Genomic DNA, 22,808 nt, shown 5'->3' with positions numbered 1-22,808 from the left:
AAAATCTTCAGAAAAGGAGCAAAAATAATTCTTTCAAGTCAAATTGCAACAATATTTAAATGTCTAGTAGACAAAGAGATCTGCACACTCAGGGGATAAAATTCTTCACATTTTCCCATATGTTTCAAGCTTGAATCTTCTTACAACTGGTGATGGGCAAACAGCTTCCCACTAGCAAATGTTTCTGTTAAGTCTGTATATTGCCTTCCTGAATAATTTTCAGTACACTGTCTGAATTCAAACAGAATATAATATTTAGCTCTCCTAAGCTGTTTTTTGAAAAGGAGCAACTCCAATTAATAAATTGTACCGGATTAGATGTCGATCCTCCTGAACTTGGAAGCAACATAACCACTATCATTTCTACTATTCCCTTACGGGAACTCAGCTACACAATTAGGATGAAGAAAGGGGATGACAGTTCCAGATGGTGCTTTTCCTTCTGGACCACAGCAACAATGTACAGTAGCACTGTTTAAAATGAAAATGAAGGAAGGGCCGTAATGAAAAGGACTGCTGCCAGGATGTACAAGCTGAATTGTCATAGGCAAGTGATAACTCAAGAAGCACGACAACATTCATGTAATTTATCATGCCAAAAAATTGTTAGAAGTCTGTCTGAGAGCGAAATAGGCTAACATCACATCCAAATAACTGGAGAAGACAGGAACAAGGGACTGGGGCCTCATATGCTCATGCTGCCCAAATTTCATCAAATTTGATGAATTTTTACATACAGTAGGAAACTAAGCCTTACTGGACCATTCCATTACCAACAAATCTGCAGAAATTCTTCTCTGTACCTACCTGATGAGGACACACATATTCGGTACTTTATGCAGTTACATACAAGAGTTTAAATGGGATTTCCACTGAAAAGATTTTGTATAAACTCCCATTGCTTTTTACATCTGTTCCTCTGTACTCTTATGAAAATAAATACAAAGGATATGTAAAAAAAAAATACAACTCAAACTAAACCCAGGGCCAGGCAGCACACATTCAAAAAAAAAAACACCCAAAAAAAAACCCCCAAAAAACCCCCAAAAAACAAAACCAAAAAACAAAAACCCAAACCCAAAAAACCATCTGATTGTGTACAAGGTTGCTATGACTGCAGGGAAAGATGCCAATATATTCTCAGTGTTTGGCCCCACTTCTGGCTTGGCCCTCCATTTGGCTCATCTTTATTCATAAGTAAATCTACTTAAAAAAAAAATAATCAAGAAATATTTTTTGCAATGAAAAGATGCTATTTTTATTGAAGTTCTCTGAAAACATGCTGATTTTCATGACTAATCCCAGCAGAAGGAATAAAAGGGTGAGATTGCTTTCCGTCAAGAATTATGCTCAGGAATTCTGACATCTGACTTCAGATGTGGGGGAGTTTTTTCCATTTAACTAATTGCACAGCAGACCATCAGTAGTGGTGCATGTTGCCTTATGCCTGACATGTTATTACATGAGATAAATTTTGTGTAAGTTTGTTTAATTTCTACATGAAATGTACTTTGACCTAGAGAAGTTAGGTGTGTATGCTAATAGAAAAGAGAAGCTCACATTAACTATCCTTTTATCTACCTCTAACAATGTATATAAATTACATAACTATTGTAATTGTGAAATACTGTGAAAAAAGCTGCCTAGGAAGATAAAAAACCTAGTGTTGTAAGAATAAATACTAGAGTATCAAAATCAAGCTTATCTGAAACCTGAAGCAAAAGCTCCTTAAAGCCACAGCTGAGTTTCTATCGAGCTGAAGTTCTTTAAGTGTAAGTTGTCATTCCAGAGATGAAAACTGAATCCTAAAGTTCCTAAATGTCTTATGAAACAAAATGTGCCTTGAGGCATCCCAGGATTAGTCAACACTCGCAAGTTTCCTGTCATCTTGTTAACAACTCCAACCTCAAAAGATTAATGAATCTTACATTAAAATGTGTTCTGCCAAGAGTAATCCCACGTGCCTGCTGGAAGCACACCTTGCTACCAGGAGCAGTGGGGATGCTGCTCTTCCCTGAGGTTCACTTTCATGGCTGGATGAAGCTGGTGGTCCATGTCAGAACACGACACAGGTCTGAGGGGCAGGACTGGCAACACAAGGCAGCACAGGTATGTGCTCCTTGCAGAGCTGCTCTACTGAGCCACACACCTCTGCTTCAGAGATGCTGCCCTGCTCTTGTGCATATGGGCATCACGAAAGAGAGCTCACAGGGTGAGGAACAGAACCCTCACCTGACCCTAAAGGTTAGACCTTGAAAATACGTGATTACATGGAAATTGATTTTTTTTCTGTTCTAAAGCAAAGCAGACTTAGAAATCATAGTTAAGAAAAGGTTTGAAAACATGAACTTAAACAACAGAGAGTTCAGTGCAGCAATTTGGAAGTGCTCATTCATGGACTGCACTGATTTCAGATGGTGAATGCCCCTCAGGATTGTGCAGAGGAAGAGCTGAGGAGGGAGGGAGGGCTCAGCAGAACTAGAGCCCAAAGGTCAGAAATACCTCAGCAAAGACAAAAGAAAGTACAAGTGGGACTTAGCAGCTGGACAGTCCTGCTTTCTTTGCATGGTGGTCTGCAGCAATCAGTGGACCCTCCTCATCCATCACACATAAAGCAGAACTACTTTCCTCAGCTGGGTTTTGGGACATGCAGTAAGGGGCAGGATGGTCATGTGTGTGCTGCTTTACGCATCTCCTACTCTGGCTTTTTCATTCACTAACTCCCCACTTAGCACAACCTTGTCCACACATGCTCTGCTCCCAAACCAGGGAAACACTGCTGAGGTTCAACCAAGTACCATCTTTCCCTGCAAATCTGACACACTGCCCCTCTCCAAAAGGTGTTATATGCTGCTGGGTGCTATAGAGCTGCTTATAAGTGGGCTCTGCCTCACCTTCACAGGGAGAGGAGAGAGATGATAAGGGAAAGAGTGAAGTGTGGTCTCCACTCCCTTCAGAGCTCTTCCCAGGAACTGTGAGGAAGCTAATGCTGCTAAGAACTGGGCAGTAGCAGGACACCATTCCAGGTAGCTGTGGCTGCTGGAGGGCACGAACCAGCCCTGAGAGCATAAGAGAGGGACAAAGAGCACTGTTGCACTATGTGTCTGCAGCTCTTTGGAGTTTCTGCCAAACACAAAACACATCGGGAAGAAATGGACAATCTCTGTAACAGTTCTCACATGCGTTGATGTGCCTTGTCATATTTTGGTATACATAAGTGGCTCCCTGCCACATACAAGCATACACACACAGGCAGAGTACAGTTGCCTCCACAAAGCAACCTCTCACAGAAAGCAGCTTTCATGCATGACGCATCTCATCTGTGGGGACGGGACTAACAGGACGGCATCAGTAAAGGGATACCTGTGTGCTCACACTTTGTGTACATTTCTTCAAAAAGCACATCTACTGTCAACTGTTCTGGACAGTTGTCATCACTGAATCAGATGATGTTTCTCAAACACACAGTAGAAAAATGAAAACTCAGAATTAAGATTTATCGTACTTAATTCGAGAGGCCTCTGCTGAATTCCTCCCCCAGAGCTGGTTGCTGAAGAAGTTGCTCATTCTGAGGGTATGATTCACCTATCTTAACTGAAAATGTCTTCTGTGTGGCACGAATCCAGTTGATCTCACTGATTATCCTGCCACTGATGCAGTTGTAGATCCAGCGTGCTCCTGGACACCCAAGTCAGAGGAAGCCCCTCTCAGCGCATCAGAGATTGGCGGTGGCCGGGACACGGCAACCAGAACCACATGCGCCCTCTCCAGCGGTGTCTCGGAGGTGACGTTTGCAGTGTTACTAAAACCTTTCACTGGGACAATCGTAGGACTTGCCAAGGGAGATGCCGACAGCGAGAGGGATGTGACGTTACCTGCTCCCCGGTGCGCGGGGTGGTCGGAGCGCCGGGATGGGCTAGCACAGAGCCGGGGGGGAGGCAAACAGCTGCCACAGCTGCTACCCCTGCCCTGACACTAACCCCGAGTGTTTCCCTCTGCCTTCCCCAGCCGAGGACACGAGTGTGCCCCGCGCCCCTTTTCCCCGCCGCTCTCCGCAGCCGCGGCACTCACCTGAAGCAGGTGGTGAGCTCGCCCGTGGGCTTCAGGCAAGGGTAGCGGGTGGTGGCGATTTTGTTCTCGGAGCAAACCTCCCTGCAAGGCGTAAAGCCGTAGTATTAGAAAAAAAAAAAAAAATTGGAAGGAAAAAGAGATAAAGAAAAAGGAGGTGGTGGATGGGAGGGGAACGCACAGGAGCAGCCGCGCTGTCGCGACACCCACCTGTCGCCGTCCTGCGGCTCCTCCCGGTAGGTCCAGGCGTGCCCCAGCGCCAGGAGCAGCAGCAGCCGGAGCGGGGCCAGGCTGCCGGCCGGCCGCCCCATCGGGCCGCCGCTCCCCTCCGCGCCGCGCCGGCTCTGCCCGCCCCGGCCGGCGGCGGGGCTGCGCCGACCCGCCGCTCCTCCCGCCCCGCCGCGGGGCCGCCCCCCGCCGCCGCCAGATGTGCCCGCGGGGAGGGGCCGCGCCCGCCCAGATGTGCCGGCAGATGCTGCCCCGCGGCGGGGCGGCGGCCAGATGTGGCAGGGTCGCGGCAGATGTGCGGTGGGAGTCAGGGGGCATCAACATTTCCCCCCGCACACCCTGGTCCCCTCCTGGCCCCCTGGCTGCGGGGAGCACGGGGAAAGCGGGAGACGAGGGTGCGGAAAGTGGTTGAAAGATCCGCAGCGGTGGGGGTGATCAGCGGCTCTCAGTGCACCTTCACTGATGCTTTCCAGATTCGGCTTTATCTCAAATCTCTTCCCCAATGGAGCAGAGCAGTTCAAAGCATCTCTGCTGTGAAGGCTGTTTATCCTTGTGTATGGCTGCCACTTCCCCACCATTCATAAGGAAGGAGATTAACAACAACAGACTGTGATAAAGTAGCACATCAGGTCTGGCCCGTTGTACTATATTCTGTTTTCACGGTTAAACTGCCTGGGACCAGGGGAGCAAACATGCAAACCGACCGTGCCTTTGCAAAGTGCTTGGCTCATGCACTGGTGCTGATCACCACGTAACTTCCTACAAGCATGAAATGGTCCAGGAAAATGAGGAGGCGCAAATCAGCTTTTACTAACACTCTCTTTCACCTGCAGCACAAATGATCTCACTTTGCAGCCAGAAAAATTAGAGAAGTGTGAGCAACACATTGTACTTATATGTTAAGGCAACCAGAAAAGTCTGCAGGCTTTAAAAGGGATATGTAGGTAAAAAACTGCAACTCCTCTGTTAAACCAGTACAGAAGTAATAAAGCGGTGTGAGAAGACTTCAGCAATACACTTTTATTTTTTGACCCACCACAGGCAACATTTGAGCAACTCACTCCACCATTCTGTGCCTCAGTTTTCCATGTCTCTTACAGGAAAACCCTAATAGCAAAATAAATAAATAAACAATGCAGATCCCCACATATGAATCAGCTATGATTAAGATGTTAATCACTTCGGTATGTTGTCCAGTACCCAGAAGAAGGTTAGTGATAGATGGACTCTTGGGAAACCCTAGGACTTGTCAGAAATTTTCCCTGACTTGCACAGTATCTGCTGTGAACTGCCCACTTCAAGGTATTTTTGTCCTCCGGGTAACACTGTATATTGTATCTATTCTTGTGTTCAGTTAAGCAAAGGAGTCCTGCATGGCAGAAGTTTTTTTTCCCCTTCTTTCTGACTTTTGCTCTCAAGAAGATGTTTTAGATGTTTATTCTGTCATAATTACTTCTCTTTTCCTTTATACAAATAATGAGTAAGCAAAGACAGGACTCTCTGTCTTGAAGCCAATAAAATTGTAGGGCTTTCTCACAGGGCTAAGCCCTCATCTCTCCCAGACAGCCTTTCCTGATTTGGAGATAACAGGAACAAAAGCAGGACCTGGGTACTTGGACCCAAGAGCTCAGGAGACACCTGTCTCCACATCATGTTCCTTACCCTCCTGCTCCAAGCAGAAAGTATCCAGTGACAAGGCCTGAAATGAAGAGAGGTTTGCACTGCTGTAACCCCTCTGATGTCTGAATATAGATAACAAAGGATTTAATTTACCACATTCCACAAGTGGTCACAGACCCTCCCCAAAACTCCATTTTTAAAAGAAATTGGATCATACTCGAGCACAGAGCCGAAACCCTTTGGATGATTTCCAGCCCAGACCCAAGTGTCATGACTTCAGAAGGACTTTGATTTTAAAAGGATCCCAATACAGGCCTGGTATAAGTATGCTTTCAAAAAGGTGGTGTTTTCCCAGAACTTTTGCCACTCAGTACAGATCTGATTCACTACCTGAATTGCTTAACTCATCTCCCCGTCTTTGTTTTAATGCCTGCCACCCACACAGCACTGTATCAACACACTACTATCTTTGTAATTAAAAATATTATATCAGCTTACGCATGTATTTATTTAACCCATGCAAACAGCCTTGCTAATTTAAAAAAAAGTAACCTGCAGGTGAAGATAATCCTGTACTCAACTCTTTGCCAAAACAGGGCCCAAAGTTTTGTATACAAAAGAATTTCAGTGTGACCAATAATTGACTGAAAAGAGGGGTTAAACAACACCATACTTTTCAGCTGGTGACTCTATTGCAGCTGAATACATTAAAGTTGAGGGTTTGGTCATTTTGCTTCATCAGCTTCATCTCAGTTTTAATGACCGTGCAGCCAGGGTCATCCTGAGAACAAGGCTTGCATCCTGGAAAGTGTTGAAGGGTGACGGTGGTTAAGGAAACATGGAAATGTTCCTGTTGCCTCAGGGAAGGAATGATTGGGACTGTTTTCATATATAGTAAATAAGCAGAATGTGATTTCTCGTGCAAAGGGATGCTTATCCTTGTGCAGGGTCATGTTAGTTTTGACTTGCCCAGCTTAAGCATGTATGAAGTTGATTAAGCTACATACTAAATTTTGGAATGCTCTCAAAGAAAAGAATGAGGAATTCCATGTAGTAAAGTGTTTATCGGAGGTTTTGTTTATACTGTTTATGTAGGAAGAAGATGCATTGTTTTCTGCAGTTCATTCATAATGATGTTGTTAAATTCAAGTTTCTTTTCTGGATACTGCTGGTAACTGGAATAGCCTAGATGCAGACTTTGATCACTGCCCAGATCTGAAGATGCTCTTTCCACAGTGGAAAGGCAAAAACTTCAGCACACTGTAGGACAGAAGAAGGAAGTACAGAGCTCCCCTGAGTCTTTAGAAATACACTCAGGTTGTTTGCATCCATGACAACCTTGAACAGCTATTAATTGTCCTACTGACCTCCATCAGAGATGTTGTATTAAGGTCAGTACAAATGCAGACAGAGGTTTGGAAGTATAATAATGATCTTGAACATAGAAGATTCCCTACTTCCTATTCCCACCTTTAAATGAACTATGACCATGATGTTTGGGGAGAAAGAGGGTGGGAGATGTGCTGGGATTTTTTTTTTTTTTTTTTTTTTGGTTTGTTGTTTTTCTTAGATGTTTTCACTACAGTTTTCAGAAGTATGCACTGTGATTGTTGTTAATCCATTTATAAATGACATTTTCATCAGTGCATTTTCCATCTGCTTCAAAAATAAAACAAGTAACCAGTTACTGTAAATAATCTTAATTCCACTACAGCATCTTGTTTGCATCAAGTGCCAGGTCTCCAGCTGTCAGCATTGATATGTTTTGGGGAGATCAGAGCAGGACTGAAGGTGTAAACAAACAGAAAACAGAGGTTTTCAAGAACATCTTGGGTCTAGGACACTTTATAGATTCAAAAGGCCTCATGATGGTCATTTGTGAACTAGGTTCTCTTCCAGGTGAATGCCCAAACTGAACCTGTCTAGGTGTAGACTTCTACTTTCAAGGAATATCGCACAATCCAAGCTCAGCTGCTAAACACTCACTCAGGCTTGGGCAACATAAAGATTTCCCAAGCCATTGCAACTCCAGAAGGCATCTAGGGCAGTGTTCCATCTCAGAAAAAAAGCCAGAACTAGTCAGTAGAGAGAGAAAAAAAGTCCTAAATAATTATATCTAGCTCCCCAGAGAGAGGTGGAATTTCTTTTCCAACCTCTCCATGACCGACAGAGTTACCTGGTCTGTAAAAAGGCTGCATAAAATAGGCAGAGAAAAGGTTAGGAATGAATGCAAAAAGCTCTCAAAATGATCTACTAGCAGCAGCTGTGGGACAGGAAAGAAGAGAAAGAAAGTACAGAAAAAAAAAAATAAAAAGGAAAACCAGGGAAGATAAAGAAGCTGAAGAAACATCAGAGGACCATAGGTTATGCCCAGTTCTAAACAAGTATTACATCCTGAAGGAGAATGGTAGAGAAAAGCAAGCATCTGTCAGAGCAGGGAAAAGGTAGAAAGGGGTGCTGAGAACACAGTGGCACCAAGTTGTATCTCACAGAATCACAGAATATTTTGAGCTGGAAGGGTCACACAAGGATCATCAAGTCCAACTCTTAAGTGAATCAAACCCACCACCTTGGTGTATTAGCAGAATGCTGTATTTGGATGGTAAAGAGCAGAGGATGATGTGAAGAAGGGCTAAAAAGGCGGAGAAGGAGGTTACCTCTTAGCTCTTTGTCCCTGACACCCTTCTGTAACTTGAAAAGATAGGAAACTGTGAAAGTGAAATATTTTATTTATTTTATTTATTTGGCCTATTAAGTACAAGAACCCCAGCATCTGGAACCCAACATGTGAAACACCCAACAAAACATGTATCAAATTAAAATATTGGGGCAGAGAAAAGATACTTCTCACCACAAACACTAGAATGGCACTTAATCCACCTAGGAGACAAAAAGTCTCTGCTTTCTCACAGAGGTATGTTTGGTAAAACATATTAATGAAGGACCAAGGAACTTGAAATGTGATGCAATTGTTTTGAAAATAAAACCATGGAAAAAGGCACGTCAGAAAACATGAAATGGTGACCACAAGGCACTGCCTTCAGAGAGCATCCCAGCTACAGAAAGGAATTGCCCTGGACTGTTTCTTCCATTTCACAGATAATTACAGGGCTCATCTCGGATTAGCAGCAAAAATAAACACCTTTTGAAAGTATCAGTTAAAACAATAGCACTGCTGACCAAGAATTAAATACGTAAAAGAGCACTAATCCACCAAAAACAAATCCTGATGGATACTCGGGACATGGTATGACGCTAACCAGAGCTGACTTATTTCTTTGAAGGTTAGGTTTGAATTCCATTTTGCTATAAGAGATTAAAGGTGAAGAACGCAAAATCTCCCATGGCATCCCAACTATCAAACACATCGACCTCTGTGGCGTGTATGTGCTCCTTGTCAGTCCGGGCTCCTCTGACAAGGCTCGGGACTCTGCTGTAAGTGCACAGACAGCAAAATAAACAGATCCCTTCTATCCAGCCTTTGTAACAGTCGGAACGAGGGCCCTGTGCTTCTGAAGTTTACAAGGTCATCCACCTAAATTGCTCCTGTGATGAGCATCCCATAGCAGTGTCGTGTTCTAGAAGCCCTGGGTGGTGAGGAGGAAGGCCACTGACTGAGAAATCACTTTTGAACAACAGGCAGGTCCCACATGGGTGTAGAAGAAGCTGAAGAGTTGGGAAAATAGACCTGATGATACAAATGGAACTAAAATGTGAGCACTTGTTCTGTTGTTTGCAGATGCACATCATGGTGGCAGCACAGAGGAAGATGCTTCTAGGAAGTATTCCTTTTTTTTCCCCAAACCAACATGCTGCCCTTTGATTTAAAAAGCTGTGGGGCCCCAGTTTTAGCATGTAAGTTGCTGATAAAGGAAGTGCAATACTCCAGACTGTTGCATGCCCATGCCACCAAAAGAGCTTGTAAATGACCAGATTCTGACACTCTGAACCCATTTTGGATTATAATGAATCCCCAGAAAGCTAGTAGTGTTGATTTTGCAAACTGCAACCTGAATGGTGCAGAGACTACACACTGAGGTATGAGCAAGAGGAGACCTTAGAAAAAGATCCATACTTACTTAAAATACTAAAGGGTGTGTGTGGGTTGTTTTTTTTGTTATAATTACATTTGGTAAATAAGCTTTTATTTTGAAATATGGAATATTACTTGCAAAAGAAAAAAGTTTCTGTCAGTGGTTTGCAAATGCTAGGAAAGATGTTCCAGAGACTAAGGCACCAAGTCACGTATGTTGATGACATTGGAAGAGAAAGGATGATACAACCATCCAAAAATATGCTTTTCAACATGCTCACACACACATGTAATTCCCATGCATACAAGCAAGCAAAACAGAGGAGAAAATGCTTTCCACTACTTGCTCTGCCTCACACTGCTTGCATGACCTTGGCTAAATGACATAGGCCCAGACCTTCCACAGCTAAGTACCTCTGAGCATGTGGATCCAAATATCTGAATCTCAGCATGCTGTTTACAACACAATCTAATATCTTCTTTTCCAACCTTCAGCCAAGTTTGCTTATGTAAGGTTCAAGGTATTTACCTAAGGGGCAAAATTTGATCCTGATGAAGGTATCAAATTAATAAAATACACATCTTTAAAAGTGCAAAATGTACTGGTTATTTATAGAAATTATATTTCACACTATAGAAAATGTTACTGTAGTTTCCTACGTGTTCCCAGTGCAGATTTCCTCAAGGAGTGTTGCACACTGTTCTTCCGGAGCTGCTAAACCAAAATTTCCCCATTGTGGACCCGTCCACAGCAAGTGGCAGAAAGCTCAGGTATCTGCCACTGTGCAGATGGAGCCTCCTGCAGAGCAGGAAAAATTATCCCACGGGCTGTGCACCTGGTTTGCAGCTCCAGCCTGACACAGCTCAAGGCAGCTCAAGTAGCTGTAGTTACACCTGTGAAAAAGCTGCTTTTCCACAGCTCACCTTAGCCTTCCTCCAGTGTAGTCCCATACTTGGAGCTAGGCAGGGAAGCTGAGGAAGGTCTGTGACACAGCGGGAAGCAAAGCAGCCCTCACGCTGCTCTGCTCATGGCAATCCTTGGAGCCTGTGCCAAAGCAAATGCAGCCTGGAGACTGTACACGTGTCCCTGCTGTGGCGTCTCCCCCCAGCTGTGTTTTCTTTGGCTCAGGCTCCCGTGGAGCTGTGGGCATTCTCCAGTGGCAGATGCGCTTACACAGGCACAACTGGACAGAAACCCCAAAGTTTCTGAGCCCTCTTGGGGAGCACAGATTCCTTGTTCATATAGCTATGGATTCCTTGTTCTTGTAGTTATGGGCAAATCCAGGTGCAGGGAGGCTTGAGAGATGCGTTGGTATGCCACAGGCTTTGAAATCTGCCTCTCCTGGGGTGCTGGCTGCACCTGCCCTCCTTGGAAAAGCCAGGTCACACATGCATGCAAGCACAACCCCCCGACCCTTACCTCTAAATCTACTGAGGAAGGAATGTTTTAACTTTCATGTAATTTATAAGTGGGCAAGCGAAGTTTACCCAAACATAAAACCCCCACACTCACAGACTCAGGCAGGTTATTTAAACTGAAAATCAACCTGGCACGGCAGCGGAAGCAACAGCTTTGCACTGACAGTGTGGCTTTCCCTGACATGAAAATGATAGTATGTTCCATGCTTTTCATCTCCTGCATGTTGGTTTCGTTGCCTTACTAGCACTGATACATTTTTTTCCCTCTAGTTTTCTTCTAAATGAGGCAGCTTTTACTGGAGTTTCACCCTACCCTTTGGAGCAACACATGTAACCCATCACAGAAATGGGCTCGATTCAGACCAGTCACCTATCTCATTGAAGTTAATCTGGCAAAACACAAGCATAAAAAAAGAAGAACAACCTTCACTCCACAGCTTGTGACAGCTCACTCACTGCTTATTTATTCTGCACTCCTTGCAAAAACACTCCACACATTCAATCACATCTCAAAGAAAGGGGTCAAAAGGCAAGTGTTTTTAAACTGTCTCGGTTAAAGAGTCCCTTCCCATTAAAGCCATGCTGGTTGTGTCAGAGATAAAAGACTGTTTTCTATGAGGACTGACCACTCTGACAAATCAACAATAAATTACTCTGAAATTGGCTCTGGCACATTCACTGAAGGAAAATGAATCTCCAGGCACTGTCCACGATAAGTAGCAAACACTTTGTAATTTTGTGCATGGCTGTGTGAAAAGTACATGAAATTACTTGAATTTTTGAGTGTTTATTTCATGAACAATAACATTGCTTCTAACCTTATCTGTGCAGTGGATGGCCCAAGACAAAAAAGTATAAGGCAGTGGTATGGGAGACTTGTGGGGAAGAAAATCAGTGATGGGAAAAAATTGTTAAAAATCTATTATCTTGAGCTTGTAAAGCAGTGACTTTCACTTTTCAGTGATGGATGTCAAGCACAGGCAGGAAGCAAACTGAACATGTTGGGAAAGATAATTTTCCTGCCAGAAAAGGGGAAAATCCACATTCAGATGTCCATTTACTGAGGTGTTAATTGTTAGGATAAATACAGAATTTTGCCCTGAGAAGCACCTTTCTCTCCAAAGCAAGCAATTTACATCTGGCTTGACTTGAGGCTAAAAGTGTCCTAATCCTTGTCTGTCACTAGAAGGCTGATTGGCCTCAATGAGAAATTGTGTGTGCTTCACACCAAATAATCTGAGGTACATTCTTTTCACATTTACTCCTTCGCAGCTCCTTTAATACTACAGGCAGTCAGGCCTTGATCTCCTGCATCTGGCAAGAGGACCTTTCCTAACTCCTCTATACTCACCCAGGCTCCAACACTGCCTTTTATCATCTGGTTTCTGCTCTTCCTGTTGACTGGACCAATTGCACAACCTTACAGCAACCAGCGGATTGAATGGAGGAGAAGGATTGCTTCTTCACAGCCAGTGGGTGACACACCAAGGTGCACACCCCCAGAGGCACAGAGGCTCTGCCTTGCCGGGGGACACAGCAGGCATTAGACATGCCAAGGCTTTCTAGGACTTGGCCCTAAGTCCCTTCATGCCCCCCTCAATCACACCCCGCAGGATTCTGACAGTCCCCAGTGATTCATGATGTACATTTTCCAGGTGTCTGCAAGGAAATAAGGAGTGAGGTCTCTGAGGCCTCAGGACACTGTGATAACAGGGATCCAAGTTATTGCGAAAGACAAAGTAAGTCAATCAGCTCTATTAAAGTGCATAACGATGTTCAGCATCTCCAGTAGAGCTCTGGAAGGACCAAAACACTGGAGAATTAAGTTACTTTGTTCTTGTAATTCCACATGGTTTTTTGCAGCCAGAAAACTGTATTTCTCTTTTTTTGCTATGTATCAAGTAACAGCTTTTCCAGGTCTGTTCTTTGGGGGGGTTGGGGGGGGGGAAGTGCCAGACATGCAGAGAAAACAAGTATCTGTGGTATTATATTTATATTGAGTTTGTTTTCTCATCAGATGAGGGGCATTTCAGTACTCCATGAAATTAGACGTTTTTATATTATGCTTCTGAAGCTATTACTTACCTAAGTTAGGTCAGCTATTTTTCTGCCTAAGAAGTATAATGATCAGAAAAAAAAGAGCAAACAAAAGAACAATCACGATAGTAACTCATTTCCATTGAACAACAGGGGAAATCAGCAATGCATACTTAGGCATTTAGCTGAACCAATCTGCTATTCCTTACTGACTCTTCCTTTAGGTCCAAGTATTCCTCATGTCCAAATATTTCCTTGGAATACACTCCTAGTGTGTGCAGGAGCTATTTATAATCTACAACACTTATTTTTGGATTAAGTACACGTAGGTGGCTAGTTGCCATGAGAGCGAAGGGGGTTTCAATGAATTACAGGAATGTGTATGAAATATTACACTTGGGATAATGCCTTTCCAAGCTGAGCAGCCTGTACAAGCAATTGGGCTGTCAGACGTGGTGTCAGAGCAGGCACAGCACAGAAACTGGCTGAATGGTGCATCAGCATGGCCTCACTCCACTTGTGTCTTCTGCCTGTTTTGGTGAGGCACCCCTCCAGATCCTGTTCCAGGTTTCAGGCCAGTACTAAGGAGCAGCCAAGGAGCAGCTCAGAAGGGCTCCTGTTTATTCAGTACCTGCTCCGATTTTAGACAGTGTGTCCCTTGGCTGAAGTCCATCCCATCCCCAGCCAACTGCCCCTGCAGAGGAGAAGAAATGTTTGAGGAGTGTCCTTCCAACACCTCTATCAGATGCTGAAGACTCTCAACTTCTCTTCCATGTTTGGTTTGTAGAAGACAACCCTGGCGTCTATGCCATTTGCTGTGGGCTTGCTGCCTTCTCCTCCAGGCGTTTTTCCTCCCTGATTTTACACGCACCCACCCATCTCAGAATCCCCACCCTCTTCCTGAGTTAGTTTTGGTGCCTCCTTGCCCCCAGCAGGACTGGTTTGGAGCTGGGATCGCAATCATCCAGCACACCATCTGAGCCCTGATGTGGCCAGGACCTCCCGAGGACTGACAGCATCAGCCACTCCACCATGGACAGGATTAATATACAACTACAACAGCACCTTTCTCCATTAGCAATTAAGTCTGAACAGAAGGGAAAACATTTGTTAGCTAATGGTTAGATACACCAGCTGTGCTACTTTTACTGCTCTGTAACGAAAGATGGGTAATCATTAATAGCACAACGCTCTGGTAAACTAGTTCATACATGGTTATTCTTCAGTCAGTCCTGATTTACTGCAGTCTTTACCAATCTCAGCAACATAATTTTGGCATTCAGCATGTGTCAAGCAACTCAAGCTTGTGCTGAGAAAGCCTGTGGCATACCTGACATCCAGATGCTACAAAACCTTGCTGAGCCCTTCACAACTAAAACACAAAGTGGCAAGATTGACTTTCCTGATAGCAACTCCTTTCACTTCCCAAACTTGACACTGGAGATGACTTAGATATATATATATATTGCTATGTATTCTCCTGGCCCATTTATAATCACTGCTCTGAACGTTCCAGGCTGTCCCAATCTGGAGTTTTCATGAGAATTGTGTCTCTGCTCTACGAACAGTTACCTGCAAACCGGCACTTAGTGGAAGGTTCAGGCTAACCTTAGGACCAAAGGGTAGTTGGTTGTGTGGATGTCACAGAAATATACTGTATCTCCTACAAAACAGCCATCATTAGCGCAGCAAGATTGCAATAATTCCTAAGTATGAATAATGTAGACCTGGTTCAATATCACTTTTCTCCCTCCATATTTATGTGTTCAAAGAAAATAATTTTCTTGATGGGGCAACATCACTCCAGTGACAGCCTAAACCTCTGGCTGGTCACAGCCAAGCCAAGAAGGCTGAATGGAGGGGTAAGACAAAAAGAGGACTTCCCAGCTATAGGTTCAACTATATAATAAAGCAAAGTATAACAACCTACCCTTGTGGGAAGATTGCTTTGCAAGAACAACCAGACTGACATTGCAGCAAAGTTTTATATGGTTAATTTGTGAGCAAATTAAAATGTAACCAAAGTTTTCTTATTCAAAATATTTGTATCCAAGCAAATGCCTAGGATGTACACATCTGACTGAGCTGAAGAGACCACAAGCAGAGCAGAGGAGAGACAGTGAGATACCAGAAATCCGTGCATGACAAAATTTCTGCATAAGGAGGAAACATTCAGACCTAAATGGCCACAATATCAGTGAAAAACTGCTCATTGTATTCCAGCATCTGTGAGGACAACTAGCAATGCAAGCTGAAGAAAATATACTTGTTTTCAAAATCTCTTCTGTCATCTCAACAATAACAACAAAAACAAAACTGCAATCTGAGTCAAAAGCAATAAATTAAGACTGAATACAATATGGATGATTTTATTCTCCCTCCACAGCTCTATGAAAATGTCAGTTTAACAACTGTAAATTCTTGATCCTACCAGCATCCTGCCCACTTCTGTGGGACTACAAGTATGAAAATCTCTATGGCAATTTCACCCCTTCTTTTACCCCTTCAACCATGGGATGGGAGTGGACAATAAGTTGCTGGTGGCATCTGTCCTCATGTACAAGTGGAACCCCAAGGGAAGGGGACATCTGCTCAGGCCTGTAAGAGATGCTGCTGTGCATCCCCACAGCAAAGAAACCACCAGATGGAAAACAGTCTCCACTAGAGTATCTCCTCCCCTGCTCCAAAACTTGTGGCTGGGGAAAAGAGATGGGATTAACCTCCTACCCCCCACAACTCATTCCATGCCAGCATATCCCAGCAGCTCAGCTTTCTACCCAAGCCCCTTTTCACTCCCTAACCCATCATCATAAACACTGCAATCCTCAAACTGCAGTGGTGGGAAGGAGAGCTCTGCTTTCAGCAGCGTTTACAGCCCATCAGCTTCAGACAAAGACCAAACCTGAACCAAAAGTTCTGCCAACTTTCTGACCCAGCTTGCTTTCTGGCTGTGAGATGTGGCTGGCTCTGCTTCAGAAAGGCTCCAGTGACAAAAATCACAAGGTCTTTCCCACAGTGCCTCTCTTACATCCATAAGCATCCCAGGTTTCACAGAAGTTCTCCTCATAATTTCCTCACACTCATAGACTTTTACTGACCTGCCTCACTAGTGCACTGTTGTTCAGGACCAGCTGCCAGAAACAAACAGCTGACAAAGAGCCAGTGATTTAATTTCATCACACATGGATTTACAAGCATTCTGCTCTGTAAATGCAGTGGAAAGGGATGGTATGGAAAGGGGAGATGAAGACCCTGTTACAGACACTCCAGCCACAAGCCACCATGCAAAAGTGGCTCAGATAATGTGAAGAACTTGGTCAAAATAAGGTGAAAAGCAAGTAGACTCTACGAACCATTTTTTTTCCAAAAGGGTCACAGAGCTCACCGATGTGAGCTCAGCTTTCACCTGGCTTTCTAAGGAAGATCACTCTCCATGCCAAGAACAGCCTAAGGCTATGCTTGGGACACCAGCTTAGTGAAACAGTCCCGTTTATAATTCATTCATCAACTTAGAAAACCAGTACTATAAGATTTAGCAAGCGCCCAAGCTTTTGCTGACATTTCTGTGTGGGTGAGGATGAGAAGCAAGCACACAGGATGCGGTAAGAGCCAGCAGCTACACATGAGTCCGGAACTGGCTGTTGAGAACTGATCATTTCAGGTTGTAAGCAAAGGTTTCGATGACTGCTGCTGAATGGAGATTTTCCTGTGCATTTTTAATGTTCCCTTTCTTCAGAAAGAAGCTGTTGCCTGCAGCAACTCTCTTAGTCACACATCTGTTGAGTGAGAAAGTGGATTTATGTGGGAGGGAGTACTACGTCTGATTGCAGGAGAAGTGTTTGCATCGCCCAAGAAAAGGCACAGTTGTGTAGGAAGAGAAAATACACCAAGGGAGCAACAACATTCACAGGTAAGAAAATGTAGAGTTTCTAACTCCATGGGATTAAATCAGAATCGGGCTCAAATCTATCAGTCCAAAGCTTTTGTTTTACTAGACAACATTGTGTTTTATGTATTTGAGATGAGGACTTCCAAAATAATTCCCACTGCCTTATCTCTGCAATGGAAACAGAAAAGCTGTTTCTCTGGTCTTTTGTTGTCTCTTCCATACTTCTGTGTACTTGCACAAAACATTGCTCTTCCTCCTGAACTACCTTACCATCTCACTAACTGCTGCTGTGCTGTACAAACCCTTTAGGGTAGACTTAAACAAAATAATTACTAAAACAGCTACTACATTTGAACAGTGACATTGGGCTTGCGGAAATCAGTCCAGAGGAAGGCCAACCTAAAAGCAATTTGGGATTCTGTTTTAAAGTTCATCTTGGGCCAAATGCATTAAACCCTAACTGATAGCTTCCTTTACAATCAGTTTAAATTACTTCCTTTGACCTCCTGTTGGCAACTGACATTTCATTCAAAATGATCAAAGTTATGTGAGATTTAACAGAACTTCGTCCCTTGTGGAATTTCAGCGCCCAAGTGAAAAATTGAATTTCTCAGTTTTGCACTCACCATCTGACACTGGGACAGAGAGCTTGTTTGGGAGTAGGGGGATAAATCACTCTTAAAACAACACTCTGACCATTGGGTATGCAGGGCCTAAGCCACAGTGACCTTGGGTGCAAATCAGTTAGGACCAGGCATGATCCTAGGCCAGGATTACCCAACTGCAAGCTTGAAGAAGCTGGAAAGAAGCATGTATGTGCAATATGCCAGAAGCCTCCTGTCCTAGGGTTCAGTGTAGGGTTTAGGCACGTAGGCTGGTAGGAAGAGGTCATGCCTGAGTCTGAGTTCACTCTTTACTGGAAACCTTGCACATACTGACAAACTCCAGTCTGTGCTTCTTGCTCACTGGTCCTCTTATTGCAGAGAAGAAAAACTTTCCTTTTGAACCATAGCTATTTTGTACATGTCTCCCCTAGGGCAGAGAGAACAGTTTTCTTTACTATATATAACTTCCCTGTGTATATTTCCAGAGTGACTTTTTTACTGCCAGCAGTTATTTCTTTGAAGGCTGTGCAGGATTTCATTTCCCCAGAGGAATAAGCCCATAGGTCTGATCAGTCCTGGGTCTATAGCATTAACCAGGGATTCACCCTACTGAACAGTGACAGAATGATCTTCATATGTTTATGAGTTTCCATCATTTCATTAGGCTCATGTGCGCTCAGTAGAGACCATCCTAAGGCATAGTTTACTTTAGCACAACGTTGGGGGTTTTCTTTAAAGAATAAGATTTGGATAAATGGGTGAACTTTTTATGTCAGAGAATGCGAATTTGAATGTGAATTTAACTTCTCAGAATCTTAAGGGAATTAAGCAATTTAATCTCACAGCTAGACCATTTACCCAGTTGGGCTGCTTCAAACATATCTATTTCTGTAACTATTGCATTTTTATGCAGTCATACCCTTCCCACACCCACTCCCCCTTAACTTAAGCTTGAGATGTGAACCTCAATAGATGAGTTACACACAGGTTTTTAAAAGGACCTTCAGTTTAGGCATTCTGGATATCAGACATGCATGTAGGACTGTCACTGACAAAATGTAGCAGGAAAGGGAAGTTACCATTCCCCACTCCTCCTGGGGCCATCAAGGGGAAGACAACATGATTAAGAAACTGCAAACTGACTGGACAACCTCACTGTGCCATGCACTTCATGCTCCACAGGGCTGCTGAGTGATGCTCCAAGGAGAGGAATTATCAAATGACCATCATTTTAAATTGATCATGGAACAATTCAAGAAGTGGACCCTTTCTCTGTGTGAGGCAAAGCTGATGAAAAAAACTCTCTGGAACACCACTTCAGCAGTAGGGCTTATTCTGCCCCAAGATCTCCCTTTGTGTACAACCAACCACACGCTTGATAGTCCCTGTGTCCCTTGGGTGCTCCTGGGAGGTTGCAACACCCTCAAGCTGCATCCAGATCATGGCTCGGTTCAGGCACACACAGACAGGCACTGAACCAAAAGAGGTCAGGGGAACCAAACATGGGTCCAGTGAGAGAAACAGGGTATGCATGTGTGTTCAGGGGAGCTCCTCAAAGCGCTGGCTGGTGCAGTAATAGAGCCACAGATGGGCTTGCAGTGGCAGGGAAGACACTTCACACTGTTAATCATTCACCATTTTTCCTGATCATCTACAGAAACAACAATCCCCCTCATGCAAAAAGCTCAGGTAGAATCATGGTGTCCTTTCTGTGGAATTTCCCATGGAGGGTCCCAGAGAGTTACCCTCAGAACCAGCTGTTTTGCTAAGTCATCGGCAGAAAAAGAAATTTGTTTGCTCGGTAGAAGTATTCAAAGACTTGCTGAGAGTGGGTATTGCTTCCTCACTTAGGCAAAACCATGGCAAAATTCATCAGGAAGGGTGTCTAGAAGGGGGTTCTCAGCAGAGGAGGTGAGAGATGACCTAGACAAACTTCACCTCTTTTTCAGAGTGCAACAGGTTTCATTCATTTATTCCCTTTTACCACTAGAAGTGGTCAAGCTACAGCCAGAGGAAGACCTCTTTAAAATTGGAATGTTAAAGTGTTGAACTTCTGTTTTAAGAAGCACCATTAAGTTTAATGACACAGGCTCAAGAATGCTTTGAGTTATATGTCAGCAAAATACAAATGTGTCCCTTTATTTGCTTACTGACTCCTATGTCAGACCACAGCAGGGATATGAAACACTGCAGCGCCTCAAATAGTCAAAAAAAAAAAAGCCAATCTGCACACATTGTCTTCATTAATGTACTTGAAATACACTTTTCGACATTGCAACTGAAAAGCTTTTAACTTCTTCCTGAATGTAGGAGAAGTCAAGCTTACTCTTGCGTTTCCTTTACTGTCAGCAAAGCCATTAGATGGCAGTACATCCCAAAGTATTCTTAGGAATGACACAGTATTCTGGTGATGTAACAAATAAGTATATTTCACCACGTGTTGACAGTGTAACTATGAACATCATGAAGATTTAGCATGAAACACATCTTCCATTTGTCCAGCTAAATGAAAATAGAATTTGAATGGAAAAAAACCAAATCAAATCAAAACAAAACAGAACAACAACACCCCCCCCCCAAAAGAAACAAACAAAATGCAACAAAAACCCACCAAAAAACCCCCACAAAAACCCCCCAACAAACAAAACAAAAACAACCAGCAAAACGCACAAAGAAAGGAGAGAGTGAACACGAAGCATTTAGCCAATATAGAATAGCCCCAATGTCAGAGGTATTTATTCGTATTGACACAGAGTCTTTGAGGATCAGTTACATATTAGGATACTCGTTGAACAAAGGGGTTTTCTAGCACAGGATCAGGAGGTAGGCAAGCAGGAGCGGGTCCTGCCCCATAGCCAGAGTAGGAGGGGGTCTCTGCGCAGGCGGCATCCCAGCACCACTCCCATGGAAACTGATGGGATCACTGCATCGTACATCTCTGTGCTTCAGGCACATTTCTCCACCAGCTATTTCACTGCAGATTACAAAGATGTTTATTGCATTGCAGGGAGGAAACATTTGACCAGCAGATTTATACCACACAGGGCTATGCTATCATAATTCTGTGGGAGGTCACCACAAGTTAAGCAGTCTGCCTTCTTAACCTATCCTTGCAAAATGTACAGTGGCATTCATCACATTTTATGTCCACAAAAATCCCCCAAGGAAAAACTAATAATGGTAAAAATGTTCCCATCCTGCCAGGCCATGAAAAATCATCACTAAATGTAGATTTGAGAGGGTTTAGGATGCCCAGAATGCAGGAAAAAAAAAAAAAAGAGTGTGCTCCTGGTGCCGCTGACTCTGGGGTCACTTGCAAAACTACTAATGTCAGAGAGGGAAAGGACATGGGAGAGAGGATGGAGTCTTTCTGCTACTTCCCAACAGGATACACACAGAAATTTCCTTGATGAGCTGTTTTGTCACTCAAAACTGTAGTTTTAATTCTTCTAAAATGATTCCTAAGTTTAAGATGCATTTGCCAAACACTTCATATGTACAGATATAAAGAAAGAAAGCAAAAATAATACTTTAGGCATCAATATTGAAAACATAACTTACTGACATTCACTGAGCTAGAGAAAGAATACTTCTCAGTGGGAGATTGGAGTCCTAGTTTTGCAAACCTCATCCCTGCTTTTATTAAAAATGCCTTCCTTGTCCCATATCCCAGCTTCAGACTAAGCAGCTATTCACTTCTAAAACTTACTTACAGAGTACCAGTTGTTTATCATATCTCTACTTATATTAATCCAAAGGGAGACTGGAAAACCATCTTGTGCCAGCTGACACACCAGTGCCTTATCAACAGACCAGCCACCAGAGACAGGACATGACCCAAGGCTTTTTACTGTCACCATGTGATAGCAAAATTGTCAGTACAAGTTGTCCCTTTCAATTCTTCCCCAGGTGCACAGCAGATAGGACATGCTCTTACACACACACAAAAACACATCAGTGTGAATATTGCATAGACATGTTAAATCACAAGGTCTGTACAGTTTGTTATTGCTTTATCATTGCTTTAATCACTATAAGAATGGAGGAATGCACTTGAGACTGCATCTAAAAGCACGTTAGCAAACAGTGTGCTGTATATATTAGAATCTCTATTATTATAAAGGTATCAACCATATAAAATAAAGAAGGCATTTAATAATGCTCTCCCTTGCTATTATTTTAGCAAGACTTTGGAAAGCCCATCTACTCAATGTCATTCCATAACCCTTACATACTACTACATTCACCCATGTCAGCTGGGACTTTATCGCCATGTCCTTTTATTCAGCATTTCCTTGCCATTTTAAAATAACAAATCTGTTTCAAGGATCTCTGAGCAAAAGCTACCTGATAAGCATCTTGAAATGCAATGTAGAAGCCAGGGAAGTCTCCATCTTGAACTGGCTTCTCAGGGTAGATGCACTGAAAGCCAGATTTCACAGAGACAAAGCAAAGTGTCTGCTTACACTTTGATCCTTTCATACTTGGAACTGTGCCCTATTTTAAACTTAACCTTATTAATTAACCTTTGAAGGGGTGAAAACTCTCAGGGACTAAGAAAGAACACAGGGATTCAAGCAGAGACCCTGCCAGAGACGCAGGACAAGATCTATTCATGGAACAGAATTTTAAGAAAGATAAATAGATTTAAAAAAAAATAATAAAATTAGGAGAGTGATGTTTGGAAGGAACAGCTGATGAGAGGGAGTTTCTGAATCTTGTGAAGCCTCTGACATTCAATGCAATTTTTGTGGCATTGTTTCTGGCCTGTAGAAAGCAGAGAGCTCTCCTTTGAACTCTTGCAAAGAGAGCTGCAGTGACTAATGCCTTACAGGAGGGGAACAGACCTCACTGCAAGAGGCCCCCCAAGAGATGCTCGGAGCATCCCACCTGGAAGTTCCAAGCTGAG

General features: G+C 43.4%; 1 protein-coding gene across 1 annotated transcript in view; it reads right to left on the bottom strand.

Moving 5' to 3' along the window:
- Nucleotides 1-4,406, bottom strand: part of CCBE1 (collagen and calcium binding EGF domains 1) — a 96,339-nt gene extending 91,933 nt beyond the window's left edge. Inside the window, exons 1-2 of the mRNA XM_050329888.1 lie at nt 4,279-4,406; nt 4,072-4,152 (exon numbers count right to left, since the gene is read on the bottom strand). Of these exons, the coding sequence (XP_050185845.1) occupies nt 4,072-4,152; nt 4,279-4,379 (182 nt within the window). The 5' untranslated portion in view covers nt 4,380-4,406. The remainder of the gene's footprint in view (nt 1-4,071; nt 4,153-4,278) is intronic.
- Between the last annotated feature and the right edge of the window lie 18,402 nt (nt 4,407-22,808).

The sequence above is a fragment of the Myiozetetes cayanensis genome, unplaced genomic scaffold (genome assembly GCF_022539395.1).
Source record: "Myiozetetes cayanensis isolate MyiCay16 unplaced genomic scaffold, myiCay2020 scf4, whole genome shotgun sequence".
NCBI classification, from domain to species: domain Eukaryota; kingdom Metazoa; phylum Chordata; class Aves; order Passeriformes; family Tyrannidae; genus Myiozetetes; species Myiozetetes cayanensis.
The sequence above is the reverse complement of the archived record's forward strand: the minus strand, read 5'-3'. Positions and strand labels throughout refer to the sequence as shown.